The 27,212-nt window shown below is 40.0% G+C and overlaps 1 protein-coding gene across 2 annotated transcripts in view; it reads left to right on the top strand.

Annotated features, from left to right (window-relative positions):
* The window catches only part of LOC124135066, a 77,016-nt gene that overhangs the window by 33,396 nt on the left and 16,408 nt on the right, over positions 1 to 27,212 (top strand). For both annotated transcript variants that reach the window (XM_046500245.2, XM_046500246.2), the window contains exon 2: positions 26,321 to 26,388. In XM_046500245.2, coding sequence (XP_046356201.1) covers positions 26,321 to 26,388 — 68 coding nt within the window. The remainder of the gene's footprint in view (positions 1 to 26,320; positions 26,389 to 27,212) is intronic.

The raw sequence follows: 27,212 nt of genomic DNA, 5'->3' as shown, positions 1-27,212 counted from the left end.
TAGAATGTAACAATTGACAGGAAATGGGCATGTGGTCAGACTCCGTTCTGCTGTGTACATATAAATCTTTGATAGCATTAAAACTGTTTGAAGATGCATAAGAAAATAATCTATCAAACGAGTCCCATTTGGGCCTATGTACGTAAAACAACCTTCCAAGTCCCCTGGTTTCCGTCCATTCACAACATGAATTCCCCACTGTTTACATATATTTAATTACGACAAACCAAACTTATTTGTTTTCTCATCTTTTGATTTTCTTCCTGCTCTGGGCTTCTACGTTGTCCAACTTAAGTTCTAGATAATCTACTTTATCTTTAAGTTTCTTATTTTCTTCTCGTATCAGCTTCTGTTCATTCTTTGTGTCTTGCGTGAAATTATCAAATTTTTGGTTTAAAGATTTCATTTCATTCCTTATAATTCTGAACATACCGGCAACGTCCCATTCGTGACCAACTCGTGTTATTCCGGGACAAGCCGAATAGCGATCTTCTTGCAGAATACGGAAAGGGGCGAGTGCTGACGAATGGCAATGTCCCTGTCCGAGCACTCCGTTTCCCAGTTCCGTGTTGTCCGTAAATGGTAGTGGGGTCTGCTTGGTGTTCACCCTTCCCAGGCGTGTCTCCCTCGGTCCTGTGTTGGATTCCACGTCCACGCAGCATTCAAGTAACCTGGCTATGTATGGGTTTGAGAAACGACAATCACAGTGTGATAACTCAATCACATTTAGAAACTTCCGTGGAGTGTGACACGAAATCAATTCGTCCGTTTGGACATGACTGCACCCCGATACCACATGGCCCGTCAAATATATAAACAGATTCAACACTCAGCAATATTTTCAACTGCCTCGACAAAAAATGTTCTTTAATAGATAAATATGTACCTGCACAGTGACTCTTGGACGCAGGTTGACAGAAACCTCCAATACGAGACCTCCAACATTGAACTGAAACTCCCATATCTAGCTCGGTGATAACTGCACGAGCTTCTCGCTCGACTCGCGTCCACCAGTACTATGCTAATGGAAGTGGAAGCTAGTGGAAGCTAATTTTTCTAGTGGAAGCCAACTTTCTCTATTACTGTGAGTGGTCATCTTGAAATAATGATACGTATAATTGTAGGTTACAAATACAGACATGCGGCTATGACAATGGTTAGTTTGTTTGTTGTTTAACTCCGCGCTCAGCAATATTCCCGCTATATGACGGCGGTCTGTAAAGAAGCGAGTCTGGACCAGACGGATCTTCACGGGTCTATTACAATGTCGTCACGTCGAAGACCCGGGTTCGGTTCCTCACATGGGTACAATGTGTGAAGCCCATTTCTGGTGTCCCCCGCCGTGATATTGCTGGAATAGTGCTAAAAGCGGCGTAAAACCAAACTCACTCACTCTCTATTACAATGTTCAAAGTATGTGTGGCAATAATATTTCGACTCAGAGAGTGTATTTTAATATTTGAACGATCATGAAGAAAAGGTAGCTTGAAATGTGACGCTTCACTATCTCCCACTGTCTCGTCGTTATGAGTGAGTGAGTATAGTTTTACGCCGCTTTTAGCAATATTCCGGCAATATCACGGCGGGGGACACCAGAAATGGGCTTCACACATTGCACCCATGTCGGGAATCGAACCCGGGTCTTCGGCGTGACGAGCGAACGTTTTAACCACTAGGCTACCCGACCGCCCCTCTCTTCGTTATGCTTGTCGACACGTTAAGTACCCATGCCTTTATTGTCTACTTAATGGGTAATCTTTTAGGGCAAGTGATCATTTGCTCGATAACGGTGTTAGTATGTGCGCCGATGAGTGAGTGAGTGAGTGAGTATGGTTTTACGCCGCTTTTAGCAATATTCCAGCAATATCACGGCGGGGGACACCAGAAATGGGCTTCACACATTGTACCCATGTCGGGAATCGAACCCGGGTCTTCGGCGTGACGAGCGAACGCTTTAACCACTAGGCTACCCGACTACCCCGTGCGCCGATGAAGATACTGACTAATTATTATTATTATTTACAGATTAAAATAAAACATGCAGCAAAGAGGGTTTGGTGATCCTGGCACAGTTTATATATATTTTAGAAATATTATATTATATTTTAAGTATCATTATTATTATTATTATTATTATTATTATTATTATTATTATTATTATTATTTTGCACATGAGAGTACTGATGATTGTCTCATACTCAAATGAAAGGAAAGTTGCAGTAGCCATCTCACGAGACCGACTAGGTCACAAAAAGCACGATTATATGACAAGGTACGCCCATCTTGCAATCAACATGAATCCATTGCTCACTTATTACTGGTATGAAGACCACGCCCCAGCCCGGGCTCAAGATGTTGTTCTGTTATTCTCTATACCTGGGCTGTTCGATTACCAATCAAAGGAAACGCGTGGCTTCTTACCTGAACATCCGTCTGGAAATGTTTCTAACAACCGGCTGTCTGACAAATGGGATGTAAGCGACTATGCTTGTCGACTAATATAAGAGGCGACTAACGGGATCGGGTGGTCAGGCTGGCTGACTTGGTTGATGTATGCCATCGTATCCCACTTGCGTAGATCGATGTTCATGATGTCAGTCACTGGATTGTCTGCTCCAGTCTGTGACCACCATCACATAAGTGGAATATTGTTGAGTGCGGCGTTAAACATGAAAAAAGAAACAAATGATGCATCAACCATGTGCGAAATATTGTTAAACCATTGGGAAGGGAATAAGTGAATTCAAAGCAAAGCCCATTGCTGCCCAGGTGGTGCCCGTCATATTCAACACATCTACCAAGAGATGCTTCTGCGTTTGTTGCTTATCGCCGTACTCAATTAATTTGGGGTCCTGTAAATAATCGAGTATGGACAAGATAAAGCAGTGACTGATATTACGAGCAACAATCCACCCCGCCGGGGTACGATGCTACCCAATGAACCAAGTAACATGAGTTGTTCCACCCGACCCTTCATTATGACAGGGGGGCACGGGTGGCCCAGTCGTCTAAGGCGCCGCGATTCACTGTGCAGAGTTGCGTGCCTTGGGCACGCCAGAAACCTATGGTTGTGGGTACGAATCCCGGTTCGCCCCGATTATGTTTCTAGGTTTGTCAGCACCATACCCGTGCTCGTTGGTTTCACCGAAGTGGTAAATGTCTAAGACCTGCATCACATCGGGCTTTCCTCCCACATTAAGCTGACACGCCGTGATATAACTGGAATACTGTTAAAAGCGACTCACTCACTCACTCATTACGACAGATATACGGGTAGGTGGGGGCCTAAGTTAACCCAGAATCTACTCTGGGTCACGTGCTTATAGGACACGTCTAACCTAGAAAACGTTATATTTAATCATACATGCTTACATTTACATTTCGCAGTATATTAAGTGATAAATCACAGAGTAAAAATAAAAACTGCTTTAAATAATATATTGTAAACAATTACAGCAAGCGTGTTTTTTTGCCCTTGATAAAAACTGATTGACCTAGAATTAAAAGTATTGAATATTATTTCTAATATTTATTTCCGAAACAGCGACTACCACGGATTTATGTATGGTGTGGGGCGAAGGGGTAGCCTAGTGGTTAATGCGTTCGCTCGTCACGCCGAAGACCCGGGTTCCATTCCCAACATAGGTATAATGTGTGAAGCCCATTTCTAGTGTCCCCCGCTGTGATATTGCTGAAATACTGTTAAAAGCGGCGTAAAACCTCACTCACTCACGCACTCAACCACTCACCCACGGTCGCACACACTCGCGCACTCTGTATGGTGTACCCAAGTGGCCTATATGCCATGGCAGTCCTAGACCCGTGAAGATCCGGGTTAAAATAGGTCGTAAAAGGCGACTAACGGGATCGGGTGGTAAGGCTCGCTGACTTGGTTGATGCATGTCATCGTATCCCAATTGCGTGGATCGATGCTCATGATGTCAATCACTGGATTGTCAGACCGCTGTCATTTAGCTGGAATATTGCTGAGTGCGGCGTTAAACCAAAAAGAAACAAACAAATCTATGTCACCATGTTATACTCCAGCAGAGATTGATTAAAGAATTCAAACCTGCGTCAGTTCTCGGCAATAAGCCATCGCCTCGCACCAGGGACTTCGAAGTCTGTAGCTGGAGAATGACGTGATTACTGTAGATTGCTAAGCTCGTTCTTGTGTCACAATACATTATTAACGGCGAGACCTCGTTAACGTTGTGTAGAAATCAATTATTTTGATTTATCGGTTGAGCTGATGTTACTTTCATTCCCTAAGACTCCTTACCTGCAATATTATGTGACAAAACCAAACGGCAAAGGTAGCTTAATTCTGTCTAGATTACTAATGCTTTGTGGATACGGCCCCACGATATGACGTTCCATGCATCTGACCCTCCGTGCCTCCTCGGCTGTTTCCTAAGTAAAAAGAATTGTATTTTCTTATTATAAACATGAGTTACCAGGGCTGGTCAAAAAGTTCTAAGCCTAACAAAAAAACAAAACAAAAAAACAACAATAATTATTGTTAAAGTGTTTTTACTTATATTTTTCAACATAATCTCCCTGCTTTTCTATACACTTCTCATATCGATTGTGAAGATTTTCAATTCCACGTCTGGAAGAGGTTTTCTGAAGTAACACAGAAAAACCTATTCATCGTAGCTTGAGGTCTTCGTCCAAGCGCTTTCCACGAAGGTGTTCTTTCAGTTTAGGAAACAGGTGGAAATCACCTGGTGCCTTAAACATAGCTGCCCAACGGAATAGCTTAGGGCACTTATCCCCATACACTTGTGATATGCGGTCATGAATTTCGTGGGGAGTACTTTTCTCTAAAGTCATAACTGCTCGTTCTTTTCTATTTCTGTGTCTATTTGGACCCACATCACATTCAACTGACTGTCACTAATATACAAACGGCCTCTACAGACCAAATACACTTGCAATGAACTACTCAAGCAATGTACTACATTGAATTGTTCACTTTGTTATGGCCCATAATTGAAAGTTAGTCAGGCTTAGAACTTTTTGACCAGCCCTCGTATATTTATGTACTTGCGTTATTCGAACGAAACATAGATATTCTTTGAGGCCCAAGAGCAGGAAAACACATAACAACTAAAGTAACTAACGTAATATAATCCTTGTATTCCATCCATGTTCCTTGTATTCCATCAGTTTAACGCCTATTGTTATCAACGTGGTAGTTGAGCAGATAAAAGGTGTAAGTGTTCAAATGATCCAAGCACAGAAGTGTGTTCGTGCGGTCCCTTGGGCTGACCTTGAAGAAATATATGTAAGCCACCGAAAATCAAGATGGCCACCACCTTACCAAGATGGCCGTCAGTTTTCATTTCAAAAGTTCCTATTTTGCCTGTGACGTAATAGTTATGCAGACAAGTAAAAAATGTCAATACATAGATAACCCGTATCCCGGGGAATATAGATCACTCGAACATATGACGAGCATTGAAAGCGTTCAAGCACGGCAACTTCGTAAGCTAACATGAGGTGAGCACCCATAAAGAAAACTAAGCAAGCCTTGCAAACCCTTTCGTTTTACGCCGCACGTCACCATTATGACGTCATATCGCTCACTGTGGCGCAAAAGATTTGACGTCGCAGTCGTATATAGATCAGCGTCAAATTCCAAGCTCTCTTTTGTCCCAAAAACTTAAAATACATTCTCTTTGTAGATTTCTATCGTGTTTTCTGCGCGAAATGTATTGCCACATTGATTGTTGTAGTTACTGTAACTTTGCTTTTTGTAACCTATGATTGCAGATATATTTATTTAACAACGACCGAAAAAAAGAACTATTCTAAGGATATTAGCTTACGAGGTGATACGGCCGTCAAATCGACTGTTTCCCTCAGAGGAAGTTTGTTGTGATTTGACGCCAGAAAGTTATGATTGTGGGTTCGAAACCCGGTTCGCCCCGTAATGTTTCTAGGTTTGTCAGCACCATGCCCGTGCTCATGGGTTTCACCGAAGTGGTAAACGTCCGAGACCTGCATCACTTCGGGCTTTCCTCCATCGATCCCACATTATGCTGACGCGCCGCGATATAACTGTAATACTGTTATAAGCGGCGTTAAACCTCACTCACTCACTCCTACAGACGACATGTGTATGAATATCCTATTCAATAATCAATGTGAAATGTGAGTGTGTGCGTTAACCAATTTTAAAATCGAATATAGAGACCAATTAGTTTAATTACCACATTGATTTTTAATATTAGCATTTATGTGACGAACATGCTGATTTGGCATTTGGGTATTTGTGCTCGCAATCTTATTGGCCAATAACGTGGCCTCAAGGCAATGCTGGAATGAACTCTGAAGACAATTTCGCTGGTTTGGAAAATCATGGGTGGTCATTCAAATGTGATAAACTATAAATACTATACTGCCTTATATAAGATAGCTACACGAAAAATCGCACAGAACAATGAAGAACGAAGTGTGGTTTATTTCACGATAAAACATGGTTCTATCATGACGTCATTTCTTGATGACGTATTGGACGACGTTAATTTGGAGAGGGAAGTGTCTTGTGAGTAGTTAACAATGAATGTAGATGGGCAGCGCAGAGAAACGCGATGGCCGAACGATCGCATCCAAAAGGAGAGATATGACAATCGTCATTGGGAGAAAAGGTACAGGTAATAGACGTGACGATTGTGAGAATATGCGGGAAATACCCACCTGTGCATGAAATGGACTTGTCCGGCATTGCCGAGGTCGGATTCTTTTGAGGGGGTAATCATTGTTAAAATACGGGTAAATAGTTTTAAAGCTTCCTTAAAGATGCTGAACACAATGTTGATATCTCATTTAAGAAATAAACGACATGTGGGAGTTGTTTATCATACAATAAAATACTGCAGGGAGATTAAACCACTCGGGCGCAATAAATAAGTAATGGAATGGCATTATCTGTTTGTAACTGGTATATAATTCATCACCGTCTTTGTAATGGAACAGGTATATTGTTACTATCAACCTCACATGCATATTGATTTGTGTCTTTGTAGCCATGACGGGTGTCATGTAACCGTCAACACTGAGTCCTGAAATTGTTCTCATTGTCTCATTAGAATTACTTTATCGATGCATCTTTGGCCCTCCCGTATAAAGAATATCATTGATAGCCCATATAATGATTGACAGGGTGTAACAAAGTTAGGAAGCAGTTCAGACGTCCGGTGGTATGGCAAGCCGTTTTCACATTTATTACAGAATTACAGATATCTTCAATTGTTTTAAAGATATCGGTATTTTATTTAAAGATATCAATCATGTTTTAAAGATATCAAAAAATAATTAAAGATATCTTAAATTCATTTCTGATATCCATAATACAATTACTGATATCTTAAAATGTTACGGTGATATCAACAAATTAGTTTGTGATATCTCTAAATGTAGTTAAGATATCATTAAACAATTACCATCCTACAGTACATACATATATTAGAAATAAATTCAAGATATCTTAAATTCAATTCAAGATATCTTGAAATAAGTTATACATATCCATAAATGCATTACAGATATCTTTAATTCAATTAGAGATATCTTTAATTCAATTCAAGATATCATTAATTCTGACCGTTACTGATATCAAACATCCAATTAAAGATATCATTAATACTTTTGATGATATCTTTATATCAATTATTGATATCAGTTATCTAATTTAAGTAACATTATTAATGTAACATCTTTAATAATGGCAACAATTGAAGATATCAATAATTAATTACTGATATCTGTATTTAGTTTCAAGATATCAGAATTGAATTAATGACATCATAACAAAACATGACATTTTGATATCTTTAAATCATATTTTGATATCATCAATCGAATTTAAGATATCAGCAATTCTTTTCAAGATATCTTCAATTCCATTCAAGATATCTTCAATTCATTTCAAGATATCTTTAAAACAATTGAAGATATCTTACATTTTATTGCAGATATCTACAATTATCTGCATTTAAGATATCTTCAATTCTATTCAAGATATCTTCAATTCCATTCAAGATATCTTCAATTCAAGATATCTTTAAAACAATTGAAGATATCTGTAATTCCGTAATAAATGTGAAAACGGCTTGCCATACGGTGGGGATAGTAAAAGGTGTATTACGTCTTACTTACTGAGACCCTTAAACATTAATTTGAAAATGTTCTTGTGGTCAAAGATAAATTTCAGAAAGCTACACACTGAAATAGTACCTTTGTATTGCGTACATTTAACATGGTTCAACGGAAGCTGTGGTGCAAAACTAACACATCGAGAAGCTGAGGGATTTTGAGCGGATCTAAAAATATGACGATAAGAGCCATTAATAATTCAGCTCTGATTGTATAGATCTGTTAACAAACACGGTAAACATTCGTCACAAACATCTTCCTGGAATCCGTGACAACAACGGTTACCAAGCAAAAATATCAATATATCGAATAAATAAGATAATATAAGGACAAAAGTATATATTTATCATAAATAGTCATTCGTTTCTTAATGGCGGTATTCCGAAATTATAGTAATCCATGGAGCCATCTTATTAATACATGCTTTGCAGTCTGTTTTATTTTCGCAAAACAGATCTAAATTGATTTATTTTACCATAATCGCTGGAAAACTATAGCTACGGCATATCAGGCATTTATAGCTGTCGAGTCGTGGTGGCGAGAACACAGGTTTGTTTGTGTGTGTGAACGGCGTGACTGTCATATAATCAATAAAGCCATGTCTACCGACAAGAGGGAGCAACTGTTTGTGCAGGTCATTGCTGTTAGTGTCCCCTAGGCTAGACGTCATTGCTGGGAGATTACGTTGAAGGAGTATAGAGAACGCCCAAAATCTAGAATAAAGAATACATTTTTCGGGAGAGGGATCAAGTTAAAAAATACAGAGTTCATATTGCAGAGTTGTCAAAGAATAAGAAACAGTTGGTGACAGAGAAATGAAAATACGGTCAGGTTTACAGAGATAGAAAATAAAAGAGGTGAAATGGGGTTTAACGTCGCGTCCAAAAGTATTACACTTATATCACGTGTGTGATGTGTGTATGTGTGCGCGCGTGGCTGCTTGTGCTGGTCCGAACTGATGCCGGGTTTTATGGTGCCAACCAATTGAGATACCATGCCGCAGTTTGACATGGATACCCCACTCAGACACAGTATTCTAATTCCGATCCGACCAGTCTTGTTTTATTCCTTTAGTACCGAGCGCCAGGCAGGGAAACAGCAAGTACCATTTTTTAACGTCTATTGGTATGACGTAAAGGGGATCGAACCCTTGACTTTCTAAACCATGGAGAAGGTTGGTTTTAATGAATGATGATTATTATGATGATGTACAAGTTGATATAAGGAATATTCTTGTCCAGCCTCTCGTTCACGAGGACAAGGGAGGCACAGCGGTCTGAAGCGCCACAACTTGTGTGTAAAAACAATGTGGCTGTCGTGTGTTCGAATCCCACTCAACTTGAGTGAGACCCATGAAGATCCGGGGTAGAAAAGGTCTTCAGCAACCGTAAAAGGCGATTATGCATGTTGTAAAAGGCGACTAACGGGATAGTGTCGTCAGGTTCGCTGACTTGGTTGATGAATGTCATCGTATCCCAATTGCGTAGGTCGATGCTCATGATGTCAATCACTGGGTTGTGTGGTCCAGACTCGATTATTTACAGACCGCCGTCATGTAGCTGGAATATTGCTGAGTGCGGCGTTAAACAACACACAAACAAACAACTTGAGTGATCACCCTAGCACAAGCTAGTGAAAGGTATTTTGTGACACCGAAAAGCGGCGCCTTACTGGCCCGGGCCACAATCTCACCGTCAGTGATTACGAGCGCCGCGCGTAGGAGCTTAGAGGAGCTTGTTCTGTATATAGACGTCGGTCAGCTGAGTGTCAGGTTGATACGTTATTGTCGTCAGCCTCAGGACCGTCCGCCTACCCGATCACTTGTGATCACAACCGTAAGGGGCTTATACATGAACGATTAGCGAACTGGGCGTCATGTGAGTCTGAACCAAGTGAAAAATGACAAAATTATTATAGGGCGAGTGTGTTTCATGAACAAGGTTTACGTGAGTGGGGGGCGGGTTGATTGTAGAAATCTTCAAAGCTTCACAATGAACCAATGTTTCATGATGCCTGCCATGGGATTTATTCGGACTATTGTCTTGGACGACACTACGTCGATCGTTATGATTATTAATAGATGGTTATGATTTATGAAATAATAATGCCATATTCAGTCATATAAACACAGTAACTAACCACGGGACATTGTTTGTTCTGACGGCCTCGTCTGACTTCTGGACAATTCCTTAAACCACACAACCATGGCATTCAATATATTTTTGAGACGGGGAATGAGTTTGTGAATATTATTTTTTTAAATGGATCCTGTGACAAAACGATGGACACATTTTATGAGGGGCAGAATAATATGGGTAAAATTCTTATTTCAAAACACGATGATTGATATGTATACTTCAACCGCTTCGAGAAGATGATTGGTTGATAGAGGTGTGGCAGATTTGCATTTGGTATATTACAAACAAATATATTTGAGGTGGGTGTGATGTAGTGTGTCTTTGAGGGGAAGTGGCTGCAAACCCTGCACCCGTTGGCTAATAATCAACATACAGATTATTTGCCGAAGCCGAATTCAGAATCAGTTGTATTTTTCGCTTTCGCCTTTTCAAAGCCTTCATACGTAAGATTCATTATTGATTGGGTTGCTTCAAGGTTATTTAAGAATTGAGTTGAATATGTTTTGCTTTTATCGAGCTATCAAGGTAAAAGAGGGCGCGGTAGCCCCATTAGTCGAAGGCGTCGCAGAGTTGCGTCCCTTGGGCACGCCCGAAACCATAGGTTCGAATGCCGGATCGCCCGATTTGTGTTTAGGTTTGTTAGCACCATACCCGTTCTCGTGAGTTTCTCGAAAGTGGTAAACGTCTGTGACCTGCATCACTTTCCTCCCACATTAAGCTGACATTCCGTGATATAACTGGAATACTGTTCAAAGTGGCGTTAAACCCATTTCACTCACTCACTTTAAATTTTTTTTTTAAATAAATTTTTTTACGCAAAGTGAACACATATTAAAGTCAATGCTTATAAAAAACCACGCCAACAATAACTTAACATAACTTATATACTGACTGACACACTAAAACAGGAGACAACATTATGAAATCAGTGACATCATTCCGATAAGCCAACACCCGCCCCGCCCATTCTGTTATGAGCCGATCAGTATTTTTTCTATCAAAGCACAAAAAAAGCCAATGCTGTAGCATAAAAGCGTGACACAGTCAACTCAAGCCAGTGTATACTCACGATCCATTTAGAAACCCAAATGTGTATTCGCGTCATATTGACACGTCTCTTCCAGCAACAGCCTTTAGGGAATTGGTTTTACACGCTTGCAATAACCATGAGTTGAGGAGAGAGCTTTTATTTTATGTCAATACAATAAAAACCTTTTAAATATAATTTAGAGATCGAAGAGATTACACATGTATTTTGTTTTAAAATTATTAAAAACTACCACAAGAAAGAGTCCGGTTTCGATAATGAATATAAAATTCACTCGGGTATTTTTACAAATTCAAATTATTTAATGTTTCTGTAATGAATACACTTTCATGAACCGTTCAAATAAGTCACACGTGATGTTTAAAGATCAATGCATCCCAACATCGATGTTGACACTTGTTTCCAAATATAATTTGCATTGTAACTGTGACACAATCCGATCATCGACCACTATATTAGAGCTCGTTATTTGATTAAGTCAGTACACACTTTGTCGCTAGGTGATGCGGCTTAAAGTATATATTTTACGCTGGCGCTGTTATGTTCGAGCCAAGTGTACGTATTGTATTCCGGGGCTAGGACTGGGAACACAACCATAATAGGAAACAGTTATGTAAACACTGAACTAGAACGTTGGATTTTAATGGAAGTATACACTTGAAACAGTACTTTATTGAATACTTTGTTGTAGTCAAACAGTAGTATTACCAGCATGGTCGATGACGTCGTTAGTAACGTCTCAGAAATATTTTATTTGGATCCTTCTTCTCGACATCATCATTAGTATTACTATTATCCCCAATTACCAATTCTCCTCCTCCCTCCTCCTCCTCCTCCTCATTACTAGCATCGGTATAATTTGCATTCTCCATCGTCACCAGCATTATCTTAAAATTAGCATCATTACCATCCCTTATATTCTCAGCAGTTCCAACCCTCTTCCCTATAGCCACCAACCATTATCGTCATTGAAGACAGGAATGTTTTATTGATTGCCACTTTATTCATTCAATACGACATTTGTGTATAAAATGAAATCCCATTAATATAAACGATGCCATCCCCAGTGAAATCATAAGGATAAGCGAATTCATTGTTTCGGAGAAATGCCCTTGTTTTTTCGCTGAAGTTTGACTAATTGTCTTTCCGTGTACATCACTACTTTAACTTTAACACAGTTAAAGCAAAAAAAACATGATGTGATTAACACGGCGCTAAAATCAATGATGTTGATAAGACATTTGTGTTCCAAATCCAGAAATATTGATAAAAAACCCAGAAGATCTGTTTTAATCAAGTTCACCCAAATGTTGTTCGCCAGACCATTCGTCAGCACTCGCTCCTTTCCGTAATCTCGGCTTGTCCCGGAATAACACGAGTTGGTCACGAATGACGCCAGACGTTAAGGGTGACCTAGAATTGTGTCCAATGATCATCTCCGGGTTCGCTAGATCTTGTCGTGCACGCCGATTTAGTGCAGCCATACAAAATCAAGTGCAGCCATACAAAATGTCTTTCTTTTTAATACAGCGATATGTGTCATATACAATTTTAAAATCTTTTTTTTCTAGAGCATTACACGGTTTTGCACGAGAATATATTCACAGAAATATTGACAGCTTGACCAAAACTTATTACACAATCTCTGTTACAATCACTGACGGAAGTATACTTTGTCAACTAAAATTCAGTGAGCTCCTGTATGAATTGAAATCTTGATGGATAGTTGTTTTCTTAAGTTGTAAATGATTTGTTTTAACAAAATAATGATAAGGATTAAAGGATTGTTATTTTTTTTTATAAATAACCCAAAACATTTCTTTGGATATTTTTACCGGGTTTTGTGCGATGTGTAAAAACTGGCATTAAAATATGTATTCATAAAAATACACTTGAAGTCATATAAAAGTAGACAATGTAAACCAAAAGACAAAAACACAGTTTGAATAAACTTACAATGAACGCCAATCTCATTAAAATCAAATCTTAGTTCTCGCTACCGCTGAACAAAGATCTGAGGACATCCCATTACGGGTCACGTCAGACCGACCTTTCGCGAACTCTGACCGACCAATGGAATGACCAATCAGAAGGCAGCATTCTCGTGCTTTACGGCACTAATTTCAAATTTGCGACTTCGCTTGGAAACATATTTTGACAAATTCCGTTTAAAAATTTGAAATCTGAACAAAAAACATTCTGGGATGGCTAATAGATGGTCTAGATTGTATGGATACAGTCGTTAAACCCGTAACTATCGTTCGGTATACCCCGTGTTAATGTCTTCGAGGTTGTATGATTAGAAATCACATTCCGACTGTCACTTTCATAATCTGGTAAGCGACGCACTGATTGGTCGGATGAAAGGTCGTTCTGACGTGACCCCTAATGGGATGTCTTCAGATCTTTGTTTAGCGGTAGCGAGAACTAAGGTCTGATTTTAAGGAGATTGCAATGGACGCCAATGACTTTTCACAAATCATTTTTTACAAATGGAGCATGACAGTACGCAGAACATGACGGTGCCTGGGTGCTGATGAGAGTGGATATCGGCGTTAATATAAGAAGTCATCGATACTGAATCCAGCTGCACCTTTACCTGATTTGATTGCACGGGTTCACCCTTAAATCGATATATCTATTATTTGATAATCCTCAGTGACACCATTGGTAAATATTATTGTCTGAAAATAAAATCTGCAGTGGTGCATTTCTATGATTTAAATTGGAAATTCTGAATTCTAGGTCAGTTGATATTTATCAAATACAAAGATACGCGGCTGTAATTGTTTTACAAATATTATTTGAAGCAGTATTTATTTTTACTCTGTTATTTATCACTTTATAAAGTGTAAGCATGTATGATTTAATATAACTATTTTAAGATTAGAAGAGTCTTATAGGCACATGGCCCCGAGTAGTATGAGTTAAATTAGGCTCCCAACAACCACGACATGGGGTAAGAGGTGACTAAATGGGTCGGGGTGTCTGGTACTGATTTGAGGATTTACAGGACGTCGTGGTACTGCTGGAATATTGCTAAGTACGGTATTAAAAAACAAATAGAAAACAAAAAATAATACATAAGCACGTGACAATAAAATGAACATAGTTCTTCGTTTTTGATATTAGTACACGTAATTAGTATCTAAATATGTTGACTAATCAAGCAAAGGTACGTTTACGTTTCCACAGAGACCATATACCGATATCGGTATATGGTCTCTGATTTCGACAAACCGTGTTTTAGGCCACGCCCATTACCGGACTCCACTGTTTCCTCATTGGAGGATAGAAGAGTGGGTGGGGCGGGCTTGGTTATTGCTCTGAATGATGTCACTGATTTCGATTTGTTTTCCAAAGTTTTGTGTGTGTTAATAATTACATAAACAATCTGTGAAGTTATTATTAACCTATTTATGTATAAGAATATATTGCAATATGTTTTTTCGTTTATGGAATGATGTTATTTATTGAAGTCAATTCTTAAATGTCCTTGAGTATGATGACATCCTCAGCACTCATGCAACATGCAACATGCGGTGATATTTCCTATTTTTACGTGGCTCATTTGTACTTAGTTCTGGTTTCAGCCACGGGAACTCATCTTCCCGAGTCAAGGGCGTTAACTGACTTTACAATTCCAGTTTCAATCCTTGCCGAACTAGGCTGGAATTCCTGGGTTCGATCGTAGCGCAACCAGTGGCTATTACCAGTTATGTCCCTTCTATGCCTTTCCTATGGACCAATCAGATTCCACCTCTCGTATCACTTGCATTTGCTTCACACAAAATGTGCGGCGCCCAGTCAAGATGATCGGATCGATAATCAAGATCTATATTGTGATAAAACGGATCTTGCATCCCGAAGTGCATCAAATCACGTGAACACCTTGATTAAAAACATGTAAAGATTTGGAAGTATCTGTTGAGACTGATTTGGCGGTGCACATGCTTTGCAAATCCTGCAATCGACCGAAATCTGAATGACAGTTTACGAACCGGATTTCGATTTCATTGCGCGATTTGTGATTGGACTATGCATAGACTCGTTAGTCCAGCCAAAATACCACCACAACTCCATAATACCACCCTAGTTCGGCAAGGGTGGAAACCGGACTGTTATAGTCAGTTAACTCTCTTGCCTAGGAAAGATGCGGGAACTGCGTTCTTCATAGATGCATATATTCAGCCGCATCTCTCTTGATTCCAAATGGAATCAAATGGAATCTATAGTAGCGGCAAACATACAGCCATATCTACTACATACATGGATATTTCTTACATTGACACCCTGTTTTGGAGTTACCTCCCCTTGTCGTACAAGCATCCGCTGAGTTGTTTCCAACTTGCTCATAGTATCGTTACATTCACAAATACGGCAATATATGCCCTGTAATATCATATGATGAAACGTTTGAATTGTTTTTGCTAATAATTAGTTGTTCGTGTGTACAGTAAACTACGGTTATAACGAACTTAAAGGGACCACTAAATTTAGTTCGTAATAACCGTAGTTCGTTATAAAGACATATACAGCATATATACAGCGAATGGGCGGGGCCAAAAAAGAATTCGTTATATCCGTCAGTTCGTTATAAGCGTGTTCGTTATAAACGTAGTTTACTGTATATATGTTAATATAACCTTCCATTTAAAGAAATGAGATAAGTATAAACATCATTTTTAATAATGTGCCGCTTTGATATGGAATATTCACATTGTAATTCCACATACTTCAGTAGATAACGATTCCATCACCAATTGTCCGAAATAGACAATCTAAAGGGGGAAACATTTTCGTATTAAACAGAGGCATGACTCTCCCTACACTGCTAAAAATGTGTTTAGATCCTAAACAAGACCTAAGCGGGTTTTTTCCCCAAAAACATTTTGACGCGTTAAGAGTCTAAACATGCTTAGGATTGTGTTAAACAGCTAAACGTGTTCAGGGTCTAAATTCCAAACAGGTTTAGATTATGGGAATGTTGTGTTGTTTAGGCTGTGAGAAGAAAGCTCATTCCATGTGTTTAGACCCCAAATGTGTTTAGATAGAGCAAATCAAGTGTGTATTCCGTTTAAGATTTACACACATTCTTAATCATGTTTAGATCTACACGTCTTGTGTGTGTTTACATTCTTAGTACATGTTTTACAGTTAATTAGCAAACGACACGGTTAATGTTACTTGATTGATTACTGACGTGGCAACGGAACTGTATTACACATCTGACTGCAGTCAGCGGTATAAGAGGTACATAGCTGTCACAAATATGTACATAATATCCATGCATTTATGAGTTTTTTGGTTGTTTGTTTTTTAACGCCGCACTCAGCAATATTCCAGCTATACGACGGCGGTCTGTACATAATCGAGTCTGGACAAGACAATTCAGTGATTGACATCCTAAGCATCAATCCACGACATTGGGATATGATGACATGCATCAACTAAGTCAGCGAGCCTGACCACCCGATCCCGTTAGTCGCCTCGTACGACAAGCATAGTCGCCTTTTACGGCAAGAATGGGTTCGGGAAGACCTATTCTACAATACCTTCGAGTGAGGTTAAGCTTGATATTTAATTAAGCAAACGGTCCGCAAGACTAGCCACACAGGAAGAAGAAAACAACTCATTAATACTGTATATACATATATACCTCAGTGATTGACGAGGCTTGAAGGACGCTACGTGCAGTGACTGCTGATATAACGAGGACAGTGTGCCCCAGGTGACCTTCGGGGACAGATACAGCTAATTGTGCGTCTTGTGTTCTGTAGTATTAGTAGAAATAACATGTTTCGGCTAACAATATCCACGTAGGCCGGCAGTTAGACTGAATCCCTTCTAATCATCGGATCTTATTTTTCCAAGACGTTAAATCGACCCTAGTTAGTAACACTAATACACACAATGAAGACGTTTATATGCTTAATATTTAGGAGATAAATATTTCCGTACATCCATTTAGTATAACAACACGCACATCTTACAAAACTAAATATTTATCGACATTGTAACATGAACGTTATTTAAAATCGATATTTAGGAGGAGCTAATTTTCTCAGCGCATGACGCAGCAAAACTGTCGTTAGCAATACGTCTCCTCGTGCTAACCTTCGGCAACATGCATGATATGGGGTGCCGCGAAACCGATCTCTGGTTTCAAGGCACTCCAATAATGATGGTTCATTTTACGAAAGGGTTGGTCACATTTTTTAGAAAAAGGAAACATCATAAATTCAAGTCCTTATCACAGATACAATTATATATAATTCACGGAAAAAAACTACACTGTAAAATATGTTTAGATCCTAATAACACACCTAAGCACGTTCCTTGTCCCATTATTTAAATGAGTTTAGAGGCCAACACGTGTTTCAAACCTAACCATGTTTAGGTTCTAAATTACAGTAAAGTACGGTTATAACGAACTCAAAGGGACTACTAATTTTAGTTCGTTATAACCGTAGTTCGTTATAAGCATATATACAGTATAACAACAGCAAATAGTCGGGACCAAAAAAGTAAGTTCGTTATATCCGTCAGTTCGTTATAAGCGTGTTCGTTATAACCGAATTTACTGTAATTCGGTTGTATGTTCAGTTTGTATGCGGACAATTACATTTGAAATGATTTAGAAAATATCAGTATGTGTTCTACGGCGAACGTTATGATTCTAACAATAAACACTAATTATTCTGATGTTTTGGTTCTTAGTACTCTCTAAAAATATGTTTAGGATGTAAACACAGACAAGACATGTTTAGATCAAAACATGATTGGGAATGTGTTTAAGTCCTAAACGGAATAGACATTTGGCGTATATCACGGACCTACTAGGTCCGTGGTTATATCTGAACGTATTTAAGTCTTAACACCTGAAATGAGCTATAACCTCACAGTTTAAACACCACCTAAACACAACATCGCCACAATCAAAACATGTCAAGAATTTTAACACGTTGAAACTTGTTTAGATTTTAGACACGCACGCACGCAACCCTAAATAGATTAAGACCTAAACATGGCATCAAAACATTAAGTAGATTTATGCGAAATTATGAGAATGTTGTCTTGTACACGGCTGTGACAGTATTTGCAAAGTTTTTCGGAGCCCTTTTGTTATAACCTCGAGACTATGATGTCACGTGACCGGATATAACTATGCAAAAGTATCATAATTCAATCGTGCTTCGTGATGGTAGTTGCGTATGTAATGGCTGTCAGTATATATGATTCAGCCACTAAGAGGATCGGGTGATCATGCTACTTGATTGGGTGCCACTGAACCCCGATGGAGGAGGATGTTGCTCATAATATCAATCACTGGTTTGTCTGCTCCAGACTCCATTTTTCCATGCGTCTGGAATATTCCTAGAATATTTCTGGGATGTTGCTGACTGCGGCGTTAACAAGAAACAAAACAAGCATGGTTATTGGATTAAACATATAAATTAACGGATTCTAGCAGAGTTATGGACTTCACTTGGACACTAGCCCCTCACATCAACATCAAGGCGTCCGATAGATCCTATGAGACCCGTGAAGATTCCGGGGTAGAATAGGTCTTCAGCAACCCATGCTTGCCTTAAAAGGCGACTATGCTTGTCGTAAAAGGCGATCACGGGATCGGGTGGACAGGCTCGCTGACTTGGTTGATACATGTCATCGATCCCAATTGCGTAGATCGATGATCATGATATCAATCACCGGATTGTCTGGTCCAGACTCGATTATTTTACAGACCGCCGTCATATAGCTGGAATATTGCTGAGTGTGGCGTTAAACAACAAACAAACAAACAAACAAAACAAACGATAGGTCCTATGTAGCATCTGATATTTTACCAGTAAGACGACATGTTAATTTATGCCCTTATCCCTGTTGAAAGTCTTGGTTACAGGTTACCTTCTGGTCTGTGGGCTAATACTGGCTGGTTATTAAAGAAGGTTTTGCTTGTTATTAGGTAAAGTATTGCTGGTTACAATGGAAGGTTTTTTTCTTGGTCTGCAGAACAGCCGCCAATTAAAATCAGAACTGTAAAGAATATATCGGTAATAAAAACCAACCAGACCAAATATGATCGATATGGGAAGGGGCGTATCCCATACTTCATACTCGGATCTAGTGTGTGTGTGCGTGCGTGCGTGCGTGCGTGTCTGTGTGTGTGTTCATCAAAGTATCACAACTACCAAACGCAAATTGTTTCGCGAATTATTTGCAACCATCGACATATTTTACGTTAAGTGCACCTCACAATTTTTTATAATACAATATATATCCTCTCTTGTGTTCCTAGGCACAAGTTGCAAGGGGTTGGGTGCACAGCCTTTTGGATAAGATGTTGTTTTTTAGGCGATAACATGATTATTAGTTTGCTTTGAAAAAATGATGGTGCACTCCCCACCCACACCCCGCACCCCTCTTCCTTCGCACTACCATTCCCACCTACCCTACCCCCTCTGGACCCCCGGATGAAGCAATCCTACTCCACAACCGCTTCTGCTATATATACACCTGTATAATGCAAATAACGCCATTGTTACAAATCATGGCTTTACCTGTCATAACAGGGACCTGTTGATTAACGCTTGGCAGGGGTAGACCGTTGATTAATGCCTCGGATTTCACATTGAAGAATCGATTGTGACACAATTTGCTGAATAAACTCCGTTACATCCCATGCATTATTTATATGGCGAGTGAACGTCACGCGATGCCAGCTCAAGCAAATCTACCGGTGGAAATTGCAATCTAATTTATTTAAACTTTTACAGATGTAGTTCCATTCTGTTATGATAATAAATAATACAAATATTAAAAGCTTTTTAAACGCTTTATGGTAGATATGTGAAGGACATTTCATAATTTGACGCGCCAGTGTCAAAAATGATGTCCGATGCAATTCCTACTTTTGTTTTGCAACATACGATACGTGTTTTTTGTGAACAGTTGATTTGCCTTTGCATGTGTTTGTGACGGGTGCCACCGGTGGTGCAGGATACCCTCACTTTTTCGCGAACACCTGGTATCATCACTATTTGATAGTGATTCACAAACACATGCTCATGATGTAGTCGGAATCGTACAATGGACTCTGCTTCTTGCAGATATTTCTTATGATAATGTAAGGGTTTTGTCGCTTTTATCTACATAATTATAACCCCTTGATCAGGGTGGACTCTAATTATATTATCAGCTCCACAGAAGTACACAACCCAAACTGTAAGGCGTTAGAAGGTTTTGACATCACATTAACATCTCAGCCACCCCCGGCACCATGATTGTGGGTTCGAATCCAAGATCCGTCCTGATTATAGCCCCGTGCTTGTCAGCATCAACCTTTTGTCCGTGTGTTGATTGTGCGGAACATGACTTCTGGCAAACATAAAGAACATGACTCATTACTTCAAGAAAAGCGTCATCAATGGTCAAAGGAGATACAATGATACCTTGTGTGTAGGTTTGCTGTGCCGATGGTCGTTAGTTCGAATCCAAGAGGGGGCACGGGTGGCCCAGTCGTCTATGGCGACGCGTTTCGCTGTGCAGAGTTGCGTCCCTTGGACACGCCAGAAACCTATGATTGTGGGTTCGAATCCCGGTTCGCCCCGATTATGTTTCTAGGTTTGTCAGCACCATACCCGTGCTCGTGGGTTTCACCGAAGTGGTAAACGTCTAAGACCTGCATCACTCCGGGCTTTCTTCCCACGTTAAGCTGACCGCCGTGATATAACTGGAATACTGTTAAAAGCGGCGTTAAACCCAACTCACTCACTCACTCCAATCCAAGAATTGCCTTGAATATGATCCTGCCAGCTCCAAATGCGTGCTCGTGGGTTAAAAAAATGGTGTCTAGGGCTTTTCCTTTCCATTCAACTGACACACAGTCGTATTGCTGAAATACTGTAAGAGCGGCGTTAGCCAGCGAGTAAGTGAGTTGGGTTTAACGCCACTTTCCCGTTATTTCAGTAATATTACGACGTGTCAGCTTGATGTGGGAGGAAAGCCCGTTTAATGCAGGTCTCAGACTTTTACCACTTTGGTGAAACCCTCGAGCACATTATGAAACATTATCGGGACGAACCGGGATTCGAACACACGACCAAAGGTTTCTAGAGTGCCCAAGACACGCAACTCCACATAGTGAATTGCCTTAGACGACTGACCTCCCGTGTTTCCCTGCCAACAAGGTTACCCGATATGAGTGAATGCCTTGTGCTTGTTGGTACTGTATTGACACAGGCTTACATTAAACCATAGCACGAGAATGGATATTCGCGCCAGCAGCAAAGCGGTGATATATAGTCCCACATATACCCAAGGTCGTACACTAGTTTGGTTGACTTTGTTCTCTGATTATGTTTGTAGCAACAATAAGATTGTCGGTGCGTGAAGGTCTATTGTTGTTTGTTTGCTGTTTAACGCCGCACTCACCAATGTTCCAGCTATGTGACGGCGGTCTGTAAATAATCGAGTCTGGACCAGACAATCCAGTGATTGACATCATGAGCATCGATCCACGCAATTTGGATACGATGACATGCACCAACCAAGTCAGCGAGCCTGAGCATCCGACCCCGTTCGTCGCCTCTTACGACAAGCATTGTCGCCTTTTACGGCAAGTATGGGTTGCTGAAGACCTATTCTACTCCGGATCTTCGCGTGTAGGAAGGTCTATTGACCTATTGTACATCGATGTTTGTGGGGTTCTCGATGCAAGACACACACCAACAAACCACCTCGACCCCGAACCCTTTATCACAAATGTAATCAGCCGTAAGGAACGATTCAGCAAAGCTAAAATGTCCAAAAAATAGATTTATATACCCTTTACCGACCATGTGTGTTGAGTGAGTGAGTTGGGTCTAACGTCGCTTTGAGCAATATTCAAGTTATATCACGCCGTGTCAGTTTACTGTGTCAGGAAATCCCCAGCTGATGCAGGTCTCAGACGTTAACCACTTTGGTGAAACCCACGAGCATGGAGCAGACAAACCAACAGATATTCGAACCTAGATCATATGTTTCTGGCAGGCTAAAGGGATGCAACTCTGTGAGTATTGCGGCGCCTTGTGCGACTGGGCCACCCGTGCCCTTTTAAGGGCTATAATACCTGAAACAAACCTGTTCCTGTTTTTGCCTGAGATATATTTGCCGTCAGTATTCTTAGAGAGCAGTGTCGGGTAGCCTAGTTTTTAAAGCGTTCGCTCGTCACGCCAAAGACCCGGGTTCGATTCCCGACATGGGTACAATGTGTGAAGCCAATTTCTGGTGTCCCCCGCCGTGATGTTGTTGGAATATCGCTAAAAGCGGCGTAAAATCAAACTCACTCCCTCACTTCGAGAGCAGTCAGGGAATAGTGCCATGTCATTGTCTATCACAAAACAACCAAGTCCAATTTCACATAGAAATGCGAGATGATGGTTACAGTTACAGTGTTCAAACAAAATCCTGACGAATGTCTGTAACGACACACCCTATTGATTTATATGGTGTCTATTCAGCCTTCGGATACGTCATTCCGTTTTTGAAACTGACACTCCATGATCATATAACTATACAGATGAACCCATCTCACATGTCCAGTGGTCGCAGTATACATGGTCTTCCTCGCTTCCTCAAACATACGGTCTTACTAAAATGTATCCAGATTAGTGTTGTGGGAAAAGGAACGATCGGAAGTGAATTGTTGTATCAGTTATTACTAGAGGTGAGGTGAAATTGGGTTTAACGTCGCGTCCAAGATTATTGCACTTATATACGGACGTGCATGCACGTGTGTGTGTGTGTGGCTGCTTGTACTAGTCAGGACTGATGCCGATTTATAGTGCTAGCACACTGAGATACCATGCCGCAGTTTAACATGAATACCCTGCTCAGACACAGTATACTGACTCCGAGCCGACCAGTCCTTGTTTTAGCCCCTTAATGTCGAGCGCCAGACAGGGTAACAACGGTAACCTCCCAAAACCCCTACATCCCATTTCCCCTACAGCTTAAGACAACAAAGTTCACGGTCCATGGCACTGCTAATCCCTAGTCTGTTACCTATTTCATACAATGGAACAACCCAAGAAACTCGAATAGATTGAGATAAATATTTAATTACGATTACGATATTATTCAAAATTCATAATACATTATAATAAAAGGTTCATTTTTCAAAATTCATAATACATTATAATAAAAGGTTCATTTTTCAAAATTCATAATGCATTATAATAAAATGTTCATTTTCAAAATTCATAATACATTATAACAAAATGTTCATTTTTCATCTCAACTGTAAATCGTCTCATCTCAGTTTCTCAGTGTAATAATTGTTTCTTCCTATTGTTTTTTGTAATTTCTAAAAATTGTCTTCTCATCATACAGGCATCTTTCATTACACTTACATTAATTTTTTTTTTTTAACTTTCCTTTAAGTCCCCTAATCCCCTAAAGCCTTTCATTTCTACTACCTCTACTCCAGACCTTAATCTCTCCTTTAGGTGAGTTCATAATGCCAGACAGGTAAATGCCGCGTGTTGTTTTAACTAATTGTAGGGGAACTGGGTTGTAGGGGAAATGGGATGTAGGGGTTTTGGGAGATAACCGTAACAACAAGTACCATCTTTTAACGTCTTTTGGTATGACGCGGCCGGGGATCGAACCCCGGACCTTCCGCTCTCCGGGCGGACGCTCTACCACAAGACCACCGAGGCGGCAAGTTATTACTAGACGTGCTGGTGTTGTCAAAAGGTGCAAAATGAATTACCTCAATAGACCTGGTTTGCAACCTGAATCATCACATCGACTTGACGTGTAACCTAAATTGATATATAGATTCCGTGTGCAACTTAATACCCCATAGAAATGGTGTACAACTAGAATAGCCCGATATGGGGTTGGCGTGCTCCGTGCCAAACCAACTTTCCTATATAGACTCGGTGTGCAGCCTACATTCCTATTAGTTTAGTTTAAACATATTTTATTCTCATGACAAGGATTGGGCACAAGTTATCACAACTTAGAACGCCCTCTCCCATAGATTTACATGTATGCTTATTTACAGTTAATAAATCAAATGATAGAAAGGAAAGAAAATAGATAGAGAAACGTATATACATTCACACTGCTCACTCAAACCTTTTTGTTTTCTTTATATATGTATGTACATGTTTTCGTTTACATGATTAGGTAAAATTGCATTTCCAACTAGCATCAGGTCAATCTTTACATCACAGGTATCTTTCACAATTAACAATAGTGAGTGCATCAATTCGTTTCTAGCTGATTTAAATAAAGGACATTCCCATATTGACTCGGTGTTCAACCTACCTGCCTATATAGACTCGGTGTGCAACCTACATTCCTATATAGACTCGGTGTGCAACCTACATTCCTATATAGACTCAGTGTGCAACCTACATCCGTATATAGACACTGTGTTCAACCAACATTCCTATATATACTGTGTGGACCTGCATTCCTATATAGACTCGGTGTGCAACCTACATTTCTATATGGACTTGATGTGCAACCTTCATTCCTATATGGACTTTGTGCAACCTACATGTACATATAGACTCGGTGCGCAACCTACATTCCTATATAGACTCGGTGTGCAACCTGCATTCCTATATAGACTCGGTGCGCAACCTGCAGACCTATATAGACTCGATGCGCAACCTACATTCCTATATAGACTCGGTGTGCAACCTACCTGCATATATAGACTCGGTGTGCAACCTGCAGACCTATATAGACTCGGTGTGCAACCTACCTGCCTATATAGACTCGGTGTGCAACCTGCAGACCTATATAGACTCGGTGTGCAACCTGCATTCCTATATAGACTCTGTGCGCAACCTGCAGACCTATATAGACTCGGTGTGCAACCTACATGTACATATAGACTCGGTGCGCAGCCTGTTGCTAATTCCTATATTGACTCGGTGTTTGCACATGGTTTGCAATTTGAATAATTTATATGGACTCGGTGTGCAACTCAAATCCTCCCGTAGACCTGGTGTGCAACTAGAATATGACTACTATGAATATATGCACTGGACGGATGATCTGAATCTCCCCCCACCCCCACCCACCCACCCAACAGATTTGGTTTGCAACGTAAATAGACCATATAAACTCCGAGTGCAACCTGAATTGTCATATAAACCTAGCGTGCAAATTGAATCACATAGTGGCCTGGTGTTCCATCCGAAGCACGACAAAACTTGGCGTGCAACCTATTCGTGTTATTTTAGATCGATAAGCTTAGAAATTTTAAAATGTCATAAGTTAGTCGTAATGTTGTGGAATATACATATTATATGAAGATGAATTCTATAACAATTAAATTACGAAAGAGAAACGAAATGGATACGTTCAATCCGAAAAAAATACGAAAATATCGCCACGGTGCATTTGTGTCGTTTGTCCGCGTAACAAAATAATCCAAAACATGGCATTTTCAAAACGTGACATGAATGGATGCGTCAAAAGTATTCCTTCTATATGGTTCAGGCACCACTTTACCTGCAAATCTTGACTGACATTTGACCATTAATAATTGTTTGTTTGTTGTTTAACGTCGCACTCAGCAATAGTCCAGGTATATAGAGCACTTAGGCACAGTGAATGCTGCGCTATACAAATGCATACTATTATTATTGTTGTTGTTGTTGTTGTTGTTGTTGTTATTATTATTATATTTTTTTATATAACGACGGTCTGTAATAAATCGAGTCTGGACCAGACAATCCAGTGATTCAGTAATGCATCATGAGCATCGGTCCACGCAATTTGGATACGATGACATGCATCCACCACGTCAGCGAGCCTTATCACCCGATCCCGTTAGTCGCCTCTTACGACGAGCATAGGTTGTTGAAGATCAATTCTAACCCGGATCTTCACGTGTAGCTTATAAATGAATGTTATGTCCGATGTGTTTGTCCAATGAGTGTTTTCTTCTGTATTGCAGTGTGATGGACAGTGTTCCGACACTGAGGACGGTGGCGAGAACTGCTGGTACGCGCTGTGGTACTTATGGTGAGTTGACTACTTCAGATTTCTAGATCACGTACACTTGTTAACCACACTGACACCGCGTGAGGAAAACGCGTGAAATTTCAGTTTTCATGTTGAAAAACTAAAAATGACAGCCTCCGCAACATTTTGTGAAAAGACTATGTTCCATATTTAGTAGCTATTAAAACCAAATTGAAACACATGTGTGACGTCATTCTGTTGTTTAAACGCTCCATTATTTTTCTGGAATGGAGAGTTTCTTTGTCAACCATACATTATCTTGCAACTACATTTCAATTAATTTACACTTCATATATATATTGACAAGGAAATGATTTTGAATTTTGTCGAAAACATGCGTCGCCAGCGGGGTCCAAGCCAGCATGCTTTGATTTGAGAACGTAAAACTGTCGACCAAGGCTACGGCGACACAAGACATTACGGGATGAAATAAACTATTAACTATTTTCAAATAGTTGAATGGTCCTAAAGGCTAAATGAATATGTACATGATATTGTTACAGCGGGTTACCCATAACAATGTTCATATTTAAAGCAATTAGATAAACCTTTGACAAGAAAACTATATCAGGTAAACATACATGTATATATCTATATTTCATATATTCCCCGCCTGTATGTATGTTCAACGTGACAGTGATTTATACAATACAAGTTTAGGGCCCCATGAAACTATGAAGAGCCGTGTACCTCGTGCATCACGCGGGGCGGTGGGGTAGCCTAGTGGTTAAAGCGTTCGCTCGTCACGCCGAAGACCCGGGTTCGATTCCCGACATGGGTACAATGTGTGAAGCCCATTTCTGGTGTCCCCCGCCGTGATATTG

The sequence above is a fragment of the Haliotis rufescens genome, unplaced genomic scaffold (genome assembly GCF_023055435.1).
Source record: "Haliotis rufescens isolate VD_foot unplaced genomic scaffold, xgHalRufe1.0.p SCAF_10, whole genome shotgun sequence".
NCBI classification, from domain to species: Eukaryota; Metazoa; Mollusca; class Gastropoda; order Lepetellida; family Haliotidae; genus Haliotis; species Haliotis rufescens.
Note: the sequence above shows the minus strand (reverse complement) of the source record. Positions and strands in the feature narration are given on the sequence as shown.